Source organism: Balearica regulorum, chromosome 3 (genome assembly GCF_011004875.1).
Source record: "Balearica regulorum gibbericeps isolate bBalReg1 chromosome 3, bBalReg1.pri, whole genome shotgun sequence".
Lineage (NCBI taxonomy): Eukaryota > Metazoa > Chordata > Aves > Gruiformes > Gruidae > Balearica > Balearica regulorum.
The window spans coordinates 114,566,326-114,579,546 of NC_046186.1; the positions used below are offsets into that span (position 1 = coordinate 114,566,326).

Below are 13,221 nucleotides of genomic sequence, written 5' to 3' on the forward strand. Positions count from 1 at the left end.
TCCTGGCTCTCAGCTGGTATCATTTGAATGTAGTCTCTGAAGTTGGTGGAACTAGATGGAGTACTGATTTACACTGATGGAGTATCTGCCAGGTATTTTCAGTTCCCAAAGCTGCCTTTAAACTTAAGCCTCTTAAGCCTTTTTTTATAAGTACACAGCATTTCGCACAGAGTGTCTAAAAGACTTAAAATCTGGGTGTGCAAAAGAAAAAAGGGATTTTCTAGTAGGAAGAGATCTTAGCAAAAACTCCTCTTGCATTTTGTGGGTTTTGCTCTCTCTTTCATAGGGTCTTTTTGCAGCTGGGTTTCTGTTTTTAGTGCCAGTGGTGATTGAAAAGAGGTGGTTGAAAATTTCTTTAGTGATTCCTTTTGCTGTGCAAGTACCAGTGTGTTTTCAGTCTGGAATTATGTGCAAGGGCATAATGGGATTTTTTTCCCAGTACATATGTTGCTCAGCAATAAAAAATTTCCTTTGAAATTGTTACGGTCTGTTGCAGAAATCTATATATTTTTATCTTACAAAATTGAAATTTGCCTCTGAAATTTCCATAACACGATCAACCACAGAACAATATTGTTCTTACCAAACAGAACACTTACTGAGAGTCGAAGTGCTATAAATATTTAAAAAAATTAATTACTAAGTAAGGCAGACTAGTGCCCCAGTCTGTAAATATTAAATGGAACATACACAGTTGAGAAAATGCAGGCAGAATCATTGAATGGGGCTGTTTCATTCCCTAAATGAAATTATTTGCAGTGCAAAGGCAACTGTAAAAGTAATTTTTACTTCATGACAAGCAGCACTCAAAATACAAGGGTTTGAGTCAGCATTTTGCTTGCCGAAAGAAATTTCCATCCTGTTTTACAGTCTACTGCACAAGCCTTAAACTTCTTTACCAGTGAGGTTACCATGGTAGTTAGTTGCATACTTGGAAAAAAGATGTTGGGGGGTGTGTGTGAATGGGCGGGCAGGGGTTGTTTTGTGGTTTGGTGGGGGTTTTTTTTGAGGGGGTGGGAGTAGTGCTGGGGGTGTCTAGGTGTGCACCTCCAGTGTGCCCAAGCTGGAGGGTGAGATGCCTCATAGCTTTCAGGTTGCTCTTTGGGCATCAGCTGCCTGGGAGCTCTGGTCCTGCAGCAATGCCAAGCATCTGAAAGCCAGGCTGGGGGAGACACACTGGTGGCTTTCAGGGGTGCTGTTGCTTATTGTCCAGGAATTATCTCTAATGAGGAGCGTGTTGGGGTGCTGTTACCTTCCCCCTTGCAGAGGAGGAGTCATCTGGGCCTGTAGAGGTTGCTCCTGTTGTCAGTGAGGCAATTTCATTACAACTGAAGCTAGCAGAGGATATAGTCATAGCCAAATTCATAAAGCCATGAGTAATCATTTAAGGGCTTTTTGAGCTCCCATGGATCCAAAGCTGTATTTTAGCTTGATGATTGGTTCATCTGGAGTGGCAGGTTTTGACTGGGACTCCAGCACATCATTTTCTGACAGCAAATCAGGAATTTATACCCAGGTGAGAAGTGGCAGCACAGATAATACAAAGAGAGTTGTGACTAAAAATCCCAGTGGTGCAACGGTAGTAGGCAAATTCCTACGTTCTCTTGTAGGAGGGCAGGAAACACGCATGTTGTTTCACATCAATGATGTCATCTTTCCCATGGATGCCATACCAATGTAATTGCAAGAGCTAAGTTGCATTTACTGCCTGGAGCAAGCAAGGTCGGCAAGTTGCTGTCAGGAAAGGACCTAGGAAGTGGCAGTGCTTTTTAGTGGTGATCATGCTGACAGTGCAGTATGGAAAAAATGTCCTTTGTTCTCTAGGCCTCAAAGTCTGCTTTTTGTTTATGTATTTATTTTCATATTGCAGCATAATCTAGTTTTCTCCCACCTGAGCTGACAAACACTGAGGGAGGAATGACTGGATGGAAGATAGGTGTGTGTGAGCAGTGGATGTGAAGATGTCTGCATGGAAAACCTGGGATGTTGGGGAAATGGTTGTTTACACTTGGTCTTTCCTCTCTCCCTTACCTGTGTTTTGGATTTGGGTTTTTGTTTTTTTTCTGGTGATATCTTTACTGCTTGTATAGACTGTGGGTGTATCCACAGGCTCTGAAGATTTCTGTCAGCTGGCATAGGGCTTTTTCCGGATGACCACAGCAGCCTCTGTGCATATATTTTTAAGATCCTGTAACATCTATCACATGTCTTATAGGCATAGTTTAAACCTCTTTTCAGTTTGGCCATTTGACCTTATTTCTGTAGTATAGATATATCACCAAAGTGGAGCACGGCAGAGAAGAGGGTTACAATCAAACAAAATCTTCTTTTATTAAAGAAAACCAAGAAAAACAATTAAAGAAGAGCCAAAAATTAAAGAAGAACCATTTTAAGGTTCTCTTGGTTCTGAAGCAGAAATAGCCTGTAGATGCTTTAGATTTTCTTTGAAGAAAGTCTTTGAGAGTCAAGACTAGCAGTTGGTTTCTAGCAGTTGTTTCTGTACTGCCTAAGAGCATGTCGCATGAACAAAACCCCACTGTGTGAGGTACTGTACAAATATAGAAAAGAAAAAAAGATAGTTACCCATGCTACAGAAATTACAGATCTATGTCACACAAGGTCTCTTCACAGCTCCTCTGCCTCTCAACTGGAGTTCACTTTGCCAGGTGGTGCATTGATACCATGTGCTAAAGCAACAGGCAGTGACAGGCATGTTTAACTTTCAGAGGAAAAATGTCCCAAAAATATTTCAGTGGAGGCAAAAAGTGTGCATTTTAGATTTAAATTGAAAGCTGGTTATAGTATAAAGACAGAATTAGGTGGGTTTATATCTCTGTGCATTCAGGTGGTTAGCATCCTGTGGCCTCAGTTCTGCTATGAGGGTGCATTTTTTTATCACTGTTGAGTTTCGGATGACAGAGAGGCTAAACCGAAATGTGCAGACTGACCACTCATTACAAGTAACAGACTGCACTAACCCAATCCACCCAAGCACAGACTGCTGCAGGGTGTGCTTAGAAGCGTTTTGCCTTATCTAATAGCAGTATCATTTCATCTCCCATGGATTCAGCTTAAGCAGACACTGTTCCTGATACCTCTGTCCCTGTCATTTGTCAGATCCTCCTGTAGCTCTACAAGCAAGCTCCATTCATCAGCATAACTGCAGGTGCCTGATACAGGATAAAGAGTCCTGGCTCAGTAAAAAGGAGGAGGTCTGAATGTGGTCCTGGCTGCCACATCTCATGGAGGCTTTGGCTGGAGGCATACAAAGATTTTGGGGTGTATACAGTCATGTGCACCCCTGAAGAGCTGTCCCTTCTGTTTTGCCAGGCCCCCTGTCTGGATGCATCGCAGACGACATCCAGCTGAGCACTGGCCTGTTCCCTCTGCAGTGGATGTGTCTGATGGATTTTAACTCCTCTGAAGTCCGTTACCATACAAACAGGGAGATGAGCCAGGCACCTGATCTTGCCTCACTGTAGACCTACTAAGATGATAATTTAATTCCTGAGGCACAGTTCACCTACATGTTGCACCAGCTCTAAGCCACTGTAACAGTTGGTTTTAGTGAGCTATGGATATATATATGGTAATGTATAATGGCAGCAAAGCCTAAGCATTTGTGCAACTGCATTATCCGTTACGTTTCAACTGGTATTGTATATATGTAGACCTCTGAAAGGATTTTTGCTGCCATAAGTGAAGCTAGATAGATGATGTCCCTTGAGGTTCTGGCTTTTCAGATTTGATTGGTGTTTTTCTCCAGATCCATCCCCTTAGTGCCTTCTAAATGAAAGAGATGAGTTTGTTCATGAAACAGGCTGCAGGATTTTTATTCCATGAAAACTAATTGGCATCCAAAAATGAAGATAATCCCATCTAATTAGAGGAGAGCGATCCTCATATTCCCCAAGCAGTCTGCTCTCAATTTAGGAGCTCAGACACAGAAACGTGCTTGTCATCCTTTGAAGTTCTAGCTTCTAGGATGAGCCAAACGTGTATTTTTTTAGTGTTCGTATTTGAGAGAATCCAGCAGGATAAATACTGTTTATTCATAGAGCGGTAGATTGTCACAACATTATGAGGCATGTATATCACTGCAATCAAAGTTCTGACGCATCTGAGAAGGGAGGTTGTGGTGTGCCACTCAAATCTGATTGAGTGAAATATGCCACTGCCTGCTGTAATCCTGACTTAATGCAGTCACATCTCTTTGCTAATCTGAGGGGAAGGTCATGCCAGCTGATACCTGCCTATAAAAGTCCATATGAAGTGACATTGTTTTGAAAATACAGGCTGACTTAATTAACCGTAGGCAAGGTGCTTGGATTCTCTCAGCTGGGTTTTCCAGCACTGGCAGAAAAGTCTGTAGGATCATGTTTTGAAACCCTACCATTGGGTACTGAAGATGGAATTAGATATATTCCATCCAGTTCGGTCCCTACTCCTGTCATGGACTTCTTGCAGGTGACTTCCTGCAAAACTTTAAATCTTTGTAATCTCGATTCAGATGAAGTCTGAAGGCATTAACATGTGCTCCCATGTAAACCCTATGTAACTGATGGCTAAACATGCCCTGGCAGTGCTCTTAACATCTCTTATCAACAGCAAATACAGGACTTCTTGATTCTTCAGGATGAGCCCACACAATGCTGAGGTGAGGGAGCATTTCAGAGAAATCCTACAAGACAAATATGAATAAACCAAGTGGCATGGAGAAAAAGTCATGAAGCCCCAGTGATTGCTGCTACGGTGCAAGGGATGGATTAGAAGCCATGTGAGGCAGTGGTGAAGGTCTGCTTAATCTCAGCTGTCTGTTCTGCAGCAAGAAGGCTTCTGTAGTGGTGGTTGTGCTATCAACAGGACTTGTGCAATACAGGTACTTAGTACAAATACCTCATAGATACTAAAATAACTGGCTATTTTTATTCAGCAGCTTTGTATCACTTGCCCCTTCTTGTCATGTCCAAGATAAGTATAGCCAAGCAAATGCTGCAGTAGAGCAGGTACACAAGGATAACCAGAGGGTGCTGTTTATACACCCAGGGAAGCAGAGAATGTTTAAATGGCAAATGTTTCACCTAAAATTCTTTATCGTGAGCAGCTGAGGAAGTTGATGCCAGGCTGAATCCTCACACAGACCGAGGAGGACATGGGGGTCTTGGAGCCAGTGAAATTCTTTCTAGTCTTTTGAGTCAGGCTCTTGACTTCCCACAGTCAAGGCTGGTGATGTCCAAAGAAGCATCTGCCTGTGGAGATGGGACTTGTATAGGCAGTACAGGAACGTCATGCAGGAGGGGTAGGTTGAGGAAGCAGAGAAGATGTTGCAGTGTTGATTTGCTTTTTGTGGTGGCCAGTTAACTGGGTTGTTATTTTGCAGAAACTGTAATCTGAATGCGAGGTGAACGAGGTATCTGGCCTTGCCTCCTGGAGTTAAAGGCTGTCTTCTGAAACAAGCTTCAAACAGAGCTGAAGTTCCTGACTTCCTTTATGCACAGATGAAGCTGCATGTGAGTTTTACTGGCGTGTCATGTCCATGTGTCCTGTTTTATATGTTTAAAGGCTATATGGTTACAGCAGCCTGGCATTGTTGATATACCAATATAATAGGACACAGAATGATAATAGAGATAACTGCCATTTTGATGTATAGATCCATCGTTCTCCATGAACACTGGCAATTAGAGGACCACCTGCTTAGCACTGAGAACAAACAGAAAAGAACAACTGAAAAATACACATAATTTGGAGATGACCCTGTAAGAGTTAATGAAAGGAAAAGCAAAACAAGTCCTAGTCTTATAATGTCTTTGCCTAGCTCTGAAGAGAACTGGGGGGAGTGTTCAGACTTGCTCAGCGAAGAGCTCATCATGGTTTGTCATTTCTGCTTTCCTGTCCATCAAGGACTAATCAAGACAGTGGGGGCTGTTTAAGAAAAATATGTAAAGCTTGATCTCTGTAGGTTTGCTCTGGCTCCCCAGAGCATCATCATGGTAAATAAGAGGTTTGCCTGTGGAGATGGATGTTAAGAGCCATGATTACCCCAGTAAAACTCTTGAGGAACAGCGTGTGTCATTCACTCACCACATGATATAAGTACAGCGATCACTTTCCAGTCATTCTCTGGTTCTGGGTTTGCTGTGCACAGGGGAGGGCAATGATTTGAATGGAAGGGACAGAAACCTTGCATTAAAAAAAGGCTGCCACAGCACCTGAAAAGACTTTGATCAGAAATGGATGTGGAAGCACAGTGGTGATTTCTTGTGAAAGCTGTTCCAGACGGATGGATTACTGCACCTCCTCCCTGTAGGTAGAGGCTCAGCATCCTCTGACGGTGGGAAAGACCCAAGGATGATACCGCATCCTCTGAGCTGGAGGAATGGGCAGGCAAACCCTGCTTTTCTCCGTTTCTGAGGGGATGGCAGGGCGGTATGTGTGTGTGTGTGAAAGGGCATTAGGAGTACTGGGCGGGGGGCAGGAGGAAGAGATGTGGTAGTTGCAAAGGACGTGAAAATGAGCTCGGTTTTCCCAGCCTTGGAGAAACTTCCTCCGCGCTGGCGAGCCGCGGGGGCGAGGATGGAGGGGGGCGGACAGGGTCGCGCCAGGGCGAGGGCGGCGGGATGGGGAGGGGACGGCCTGCGGCGGGGAAACGCGGGGTAGCGCGGGTCGAGGGGGTCCCGCGGCTGCGGGTGGCGCCACTGTGGGGGAGAAGACAAGGCGGGGGGGGGGGGGGGGGGGGGGGGGGGGGGGGGGGGGGGGGGGGGGGGGGGGGGGGGGCGGCGGCAGCGGCACCGCCCCCGGGGGCTCGGAGTGACGCAGGCTCCCGGCGGGGTCCCCCGCCCGTCTCCTCCGCCCCCGCTCCCCCATTTAAATAGCGGCGAGCCGCCGAGCCGAGGTGAGCGGAGCGGAGTTGAGTGGAGCATGGGGCTGCTGGCGCTGCTCGGCCTCCTGGTGGCCGCCGCCCTGGCAGGTGAGCGGGAGCGAGGGCGCGGCCCGGCCTGAGGGGAGGGCGGCCATTAGGCTCCCTCAGCGGTGGGTCCGGCGAAGCCCGCCCTCGCTGTGAGGGAGAGGCGAGTGAAAAGCCCCACCGGGCGTGAGGTGGTTTGAGGGAGGGTGGAAGGATTCATCTCTGAAAAGCGGTGGAGCGCCCCCCTTGCCGGAGGGGTGACGCCATCGGTGGGTGTATGACGTCATGCCCTGCTCGCCCTGCGTCACCCCGGGGTCGACCCTCCGGCCGACCCGGTGCGAGGAAGGATGAGGTAGGGCCGGGTCATGAAGAAATCGCCAGCGCTATAGCGGGGGGCCCGCTGGGTTGCCTGGAGCTGTGCCCCCGCTGTCGCCACCCCTCTGCTCGCTGCCGCTGGTCAGAGGGCAGCTGGCCTTTTCTCTCACCCTGTGCGAGGGCTAGTCAGCTACTTGTAAATTATTTTTCTCCCCCAGTACAGCTCCTTTCCACAAAGACTTCTCGGTGTAATTTTGTTCAAGCAGCGCTGCTAGATTTTTGCCAGTTTGTTCTTAATATACTAGGATATGGTTGTAAAGTAGCAGGTCTGCAGCTCTAGCTAACAGTAATTTTTTTGGCATGTGACATTAAATATTAAAACCAAAATGTGAAATGAAGATTAAACACAATAGGATGAGGTGATTGCTTGGCTTTATAGCTTTTTATGCATGCTACATCATTTCATGAAAGAATTGGTGTCATTCTGGGTTGAGTAGTTCAGTGTTTGGTATATTAGAGGTCTCTACTTGGAAATGCTTCTGGGATTTGTACAGAAACACTGTAATGAAGTCAGCTACCTTCAAGTGCCTTTATTGCAGTCAAAGGGGAGGGTGGAAGATGAGGGAAGAGGTTCCGTCCCAAAGAAGCTCACCAGACTTGTCCACAGACACCATGGGGATATCTTACCAAATATTTTTTCCCATTTATGCCGTCTAACGGGTCAGGTACATCTTTACGTCCTTTTTGGTTATCTTGCTTTCAAATGTCACCCAGAATCAATGAACTAGGGAGTTTGTTTGGGGCAGGGAATCAGTGAAACATTAACTTCAAGAACTTTTGTAGTGCTCCTTCCTCAAATCAATATGCCAAAGTTTCCGTGAGGTTTCCTAGGAAAGATTTTTGCTGACGTTTTGATGAGGGAAGGCACTGTACTAAGCCATTGGCATTAATGAAACAAAGCCATGTGGGGTTTCATCAGGGATGCACCAAAAGATCTGTCGCAATTTTGGAGATGCAAGCAAAAGCTGCAGAATTTGTTGTGCATTTTTCATACTATTTTTGTGATCTTCATCATCTCTCAGCACTTCTGCAAAATCAAATAATCTAATCATAACTGCCTGGGCAGATCTGATTCAGGAGGGGGGAGCAGGCCCAGGACTTTGCTTTACTTTATGGGTCTGTGGTCTCATTTCCTGCACGGGCAGGGGAAGGATTTCCATCTTGGTGTGTGCTCTGACTTTGTTTCTGTTGTGAAACCCTGCAGTTGTACTGTCTGCTGTGTCCCTGCAAGCCTGATGGGTGTGGGTGCCCTCCCACCTGATGCTGTCGGTGGTGCCAGGGTGATGGCTTCACCCCTCCTGAGCACATATGGAGAAGAAGGCAGAGATACTGGCCAGCCATCTCCAGCTGTCAGGTGACTCCGAGGGAGCTCTTGCCAGCTGGCACGGGCTGGCACTGCCAGCATCAGTGTAAAGTGGGGCATGCTGGCTCCCCATGGGCTTCCCATCTCAGCTCAGGCATAGCAGCTGTCTCAATAGATTATTTCAGGCTCTGGGATGGATTGGATACTTGCTTTGTTTCTCTAGGCAGGTTAATATGACATGTCCAATACCATTTGCTTCGTTTGACATTGTTGTGATAGCCTAGTGCTTACTCTTTGTGCATGTCAGCTTTCATCATTTACCAAGCATTTGCTTAATGGTCATTAATCTATCTGTAAATCTCCTTGGAGAGATGGGAGCTTTGAAATGACAGGGCAAAGGTAGTGAGTAAAACTGGACCTTATATTCGTAGCGCTTGAGAGGCAGTCTGCAGTTGGCACCTCTAATAGCAAAAGATGTTCAGAAGTTTGTCTGTTCTGTGCTTTATCGCATCAACTGGGTGTAACTCACAGGAGATGTGCTGTGGCAGCATCATTAAAGGACAAAATCAGATGTTTGCCCTTGTGCGTGTCATGATTTCTCATGGGCTGGAGGACCAGAGGAGCCTCATCAGCAAGAGGCAATGAAGTGGGTCATCCCTGCTGTTTACATGTAGGTGGTGACTGTGAGCAGCTCTAACCATAACAGCAGCGTCCCCAACCCCTGTGGGATTGGGAGAGTGTCCTTTTAGCAGGTAACACTTTTTTTAGTAGAAGGGACTTTGCTGCCAGTCTCCTGCCTCTGCGGGTACGTACATCCTTATCCTCCATGCTCTGATGGAGGATGCAGGCAGGTTAGACTGCAGTGGCATCAGCACTGTGCACTGTGGTAGTTATTTGCATACTAGGTTAGTAAATAAAGTAACTTAAAACTTGGCTTAGCACTGAACGCAAAAGATGGGGGAGAGGGTTGGCTCTGTATAGCACCATCTCCCCCATACACCACCTGGTGTTCTGGGGAAATGATGGGGTAGGGATGTAGTGCTATTTTAGGGGAATCCCTTCTGTGCTACCCTTATGTGGGTTTCCTTCTCTGATCGCAGTTGTATACCCAGAGAAGAGACGGGGGCTGGAGAAGCACATTCCTATGTATGTGTTTGTGGGAGCAAAAATAGAGGACAGTAGAAATATTAAGAGAGTTATTACTGTATTGTGTTCAGTTATTACACACAGAATCAGTGCACAACGGGATGTCTACTTCCTCTGCAGACACAGAAAAGAAGAAAGGTTTTGCTGCTTTGAATAGTGCAAGGCTACACATTCCTGTCTGCTTTGCAGGAAACTTCCTTGGGTCAGTGCTCTTTTTCCTGATGCTGTAAGGTAAACTGCTTTGTGTTCATCTGTTACAGAAGATCTCTCACTGTCCCAACCAAGCAATATTGCAAAGAGGGTGACAGATGTATTTAAGACTATCCTGACTTGTGTAAGAACTTCAGAACTGCACCCAAGCTGTATGTTTGTGTACTGTGATTATATACCATGCAGTAAGTCTGTGAAGCCATGATACGATAAGCCTTACTTCAATGTACTTGTGTGTGGCTGGCAGACTTGCTTAACTTCACTTCTGCAAATCTCAAGGTGGATGAGAATTGACACAGCTTATTAATAATGCACAACAGCCAAGCTCGTTAACCAGCTGGAGACATATTGCAGCAGTAACGGCAAAATAAAGCAGGATGGAGGTTTTGTTTGTGACAGCTTCTTTCCAAAAGCAAATACCTTGGACCAAGCACAGTAGAACTGGTGCAAGTAGATGTTAATTACCCTATGTGTCCTCAGGACAGAGGGAGAGAGACGGGTTGTGCTGCTTCCTTCTGGAGTAGTGTTTTCCATTGGGATTTGATTTTTTTTTTGCTCATTTCTTGGGGTGATAATGGACCACTCAGTGAATGGAAATTTTCCTGTCTCTTCTGGCTCTGTCCTTCCCTCCAGGAGCTGCCTCCTATCCAAGCGAGACAGGATTTCTCCAGTAGGATCGAGACAGTAGTTGCTTTAAAGCGTTAAAGAATGGTCTCCTGCTGGGGAGGTGGTGGTAGGGCATCCAGAGCCCCTTGCAGAATCCAGAAGGTTCTTGGGGTGCAAACAGGCCTTGTTCCTTTTTTTTTTTTTTTTTTTAACTACCAAAGATGTACAACTGCATGAAGACCTGACTTGCAGTAAAGTCTTTGGTCTGGGAATTTAAGTGTTACTTTCTATTTTTTGAAGTATTTTCTTTTTGTGCTAGAAATGTCAACATGCCTCTTGTCTCATGCTAGGCTGCACCTTTACATTGCTTTTCCATCCTGAGTAAGAAAAGATGTCATGCAAATTGTGTCAGGTTTACTGACCTGCCAAAACTCAAGTCATCTCATCAGACAAATTTGACTGAGGACTCCTGTCAGTGATGCTTATTGCTAGGATTAATGAGTCTGTAATAATTTGTTTTTCTTCTAGGTGTCAGCACAGTTCCAGTGGAAAAAGACCATATTGAAGAAATGGTAAGTAGCTGTATGTCAAAGCAAATTTCACAAAATATCAGTCACGTGTGTCCTGATCCGATATCGGGGAGGTTTCGATACGATCCCAAGAACGAGATTAAGACACAAACGAGGTCAAATGCCACACACCAGAAACAGATTTTATTATGAAAAAAGTAAAAAAGAAAAGGTAAAGGTAACCGATAAGAGCAATAGGACAAGGCAGAAAAGAAAGGCAGAAAACCAAGGAAGACTCCGGGATAGAATAGCAAGAATAGTCACCGCCACAAGTCCACGGTGTCTCGGGGGGGTGGGGGGAAAGGGGTCCAGATCTCTCATTCTGCGACAGCAGACGAAGAGGCGGGTCCACAGCGTCTCGGAGGTCCGTCTCGGGAGGGTCCAAATCCCTTGCTCTTGGCGGTCCCCTTTTATACTGGTGGTGGTCTTCACGATGGCACGTATGACACGGCTTCCACGTTCCTGCACATGCATACACGCAGTTCCAGCCCCATTCTTCACACGACTGTTACCTGACTCTGTGGTGCGTGATCCGGCAAGGCGTTTTTCGAAGGTTGAAAGTCTTACGACCCAGCAATTGCCCTTATGACCCAGCAATCGTCCTTACAACCCGGCAATTGCCCTTACCGCACTCAGTAGTTGAAGGGGTGGTTTCCCACTTGAGCAAAGCGATCTTTGAGACAAAAGTTCTTTCAGTCCGGTTTCTCACACGACCCCATGGCTCAAAGATTGCTTCAGGACCCATGGCGGTTTTGAGAAAAGATAGTTACATAGAAAAAGGTTGGAAAAGAGCACCTCATACAATTCACACTACTGACAGTGTGGATTGACGTATGGCACGATTTTGCTTAACACCGTCGGGTGAAACAGTAGTTACAAATTGCATGTTGGTTACAACACATTGAATCGATCTTTGAGACAAAAGTTCTTTCAGTCCGGTTTCTCACAACATGCTCTCCATGTTTTGTCCTTAAACTCTCAGGGTAATGCTTTTTTTTTTCCTAAGGGTAAACTCTTAAGAGAGTCATGTGGAATTCAGAGTCCCTTTAGCTGTCAGAAGATACCTGCATGCACTCTGGTGCATTTGATGAAAATGGAAGCTGGCTTCTTGTGTCAGTGTGGTACTAGTGACACTCTGTTTTACAGCTGTCTGAAAAATGATCTGAAATAATATTTGATAGTACATGTTATTGGAGTGTAAAAAGTGAGATGGCAAATTTGAAGAAAGATGAAATATTTGCAGTTACTAAGTATGTAATAGACTTTCTGATGCAGCCCTCACATCTCCTGCTTTGGAAAGAAATTCTTAACCTGTTTGATGAAATAGATGCCATTTAGATGGCATCTAAATGGCAAATAGATGTTAGCACCTGTAACCTGACATCAGACCCTCTCCACTGGTTGATAGTGTGATCATTTACATTAGTAAACACCCGGTAATAACTAAAACCAGTTAAAAGACAAATGGCCATATAAATGTTTGTCTCCTCCCATCCAGCCACCCAGATTGTCAGCCTGAGACTCTCATACTCCTGATGATCTGAGCGCTCGCCCACAACCAACACCTTGAACACTCAAAAATCATTTTGTGTGAATTTGTACAGAAGAGCCACTTTGGGCAGTTAGAGGAGGTTGCGTGAATTTCCTAAATCAATCAATTTCCTATGTTTCCAGAAGACTATCCAGCTGAATATTAAGTGCTAAAAGAGACAGGGCTTACAGCACACACATACCAAAAAGTGTGGAGCATGTCACTTAGAGAGGCTATAAAGGTGTTTTCGGTTTATTGGCAATCCAAGCAATACTTCTGCTAGCACCTTTGCAGCATCCTCATTTGGACAGATCCTACAGGATGATCCTTATCTTTTGAACATGTGTTATGTTATTTTTTTGTAGGGTGCTGTTATCACATCATGTTTGACCCTCCTTTGTACTGAATAGGGTATTTAATATTTAAAAATGTACAAAAGGAGCCTGTTACCTGTGCAAACAAAAGGAGAGATAAAAAGAGCTAATGACTATTGTCTTCTTACTGGTATGGGAGTGAGGAGCAAAGCACTTGTTGCCCAAATGCACAGGAAGTTGTGGTAGAGCTGGGGATTACT

General features: G+C 45.4%; 1 protein-coding gene across 12 annotated transcripts in view; it reads left to right on the forward strand.

Moving 5' to 3' along the window:
* Nucleotides 1-13,221, forward strand: part of CHGB (chromogranin B) — a 79,478-nt gene that overhangs the window by 60,965 nt on the left and 5,292 nt on the right. For 7 of the 12 annotated variants that reach the window (XM_075749623.1, XM_075749622.1, XM_075749621.1 and 4 more), the window contains one exon: nucleotides 11,076-11,119. In XM_075749623.1, the coding sequence (XP_075605738.1) occupies nucleotides 11,076-11,119 (44 nt within the window). Of the gene's footprint in view, nucleotides 1-1,870; nucleotides 1,937-4,825; nucleotides 4,880-5,380; nucleotides 5,511-5,962; nucleotides 6,093-6,136; nucleotides 6,307-6,777; nucleotides 6,971-11,075; nucleotides 11,120-13,221 lie in introns of those variants that run through there. The other 5 variants (XM_075749630.1, XM_075749632.1, XM_075749631.1 and 2 more) reach the window with 5 other exon arrangements.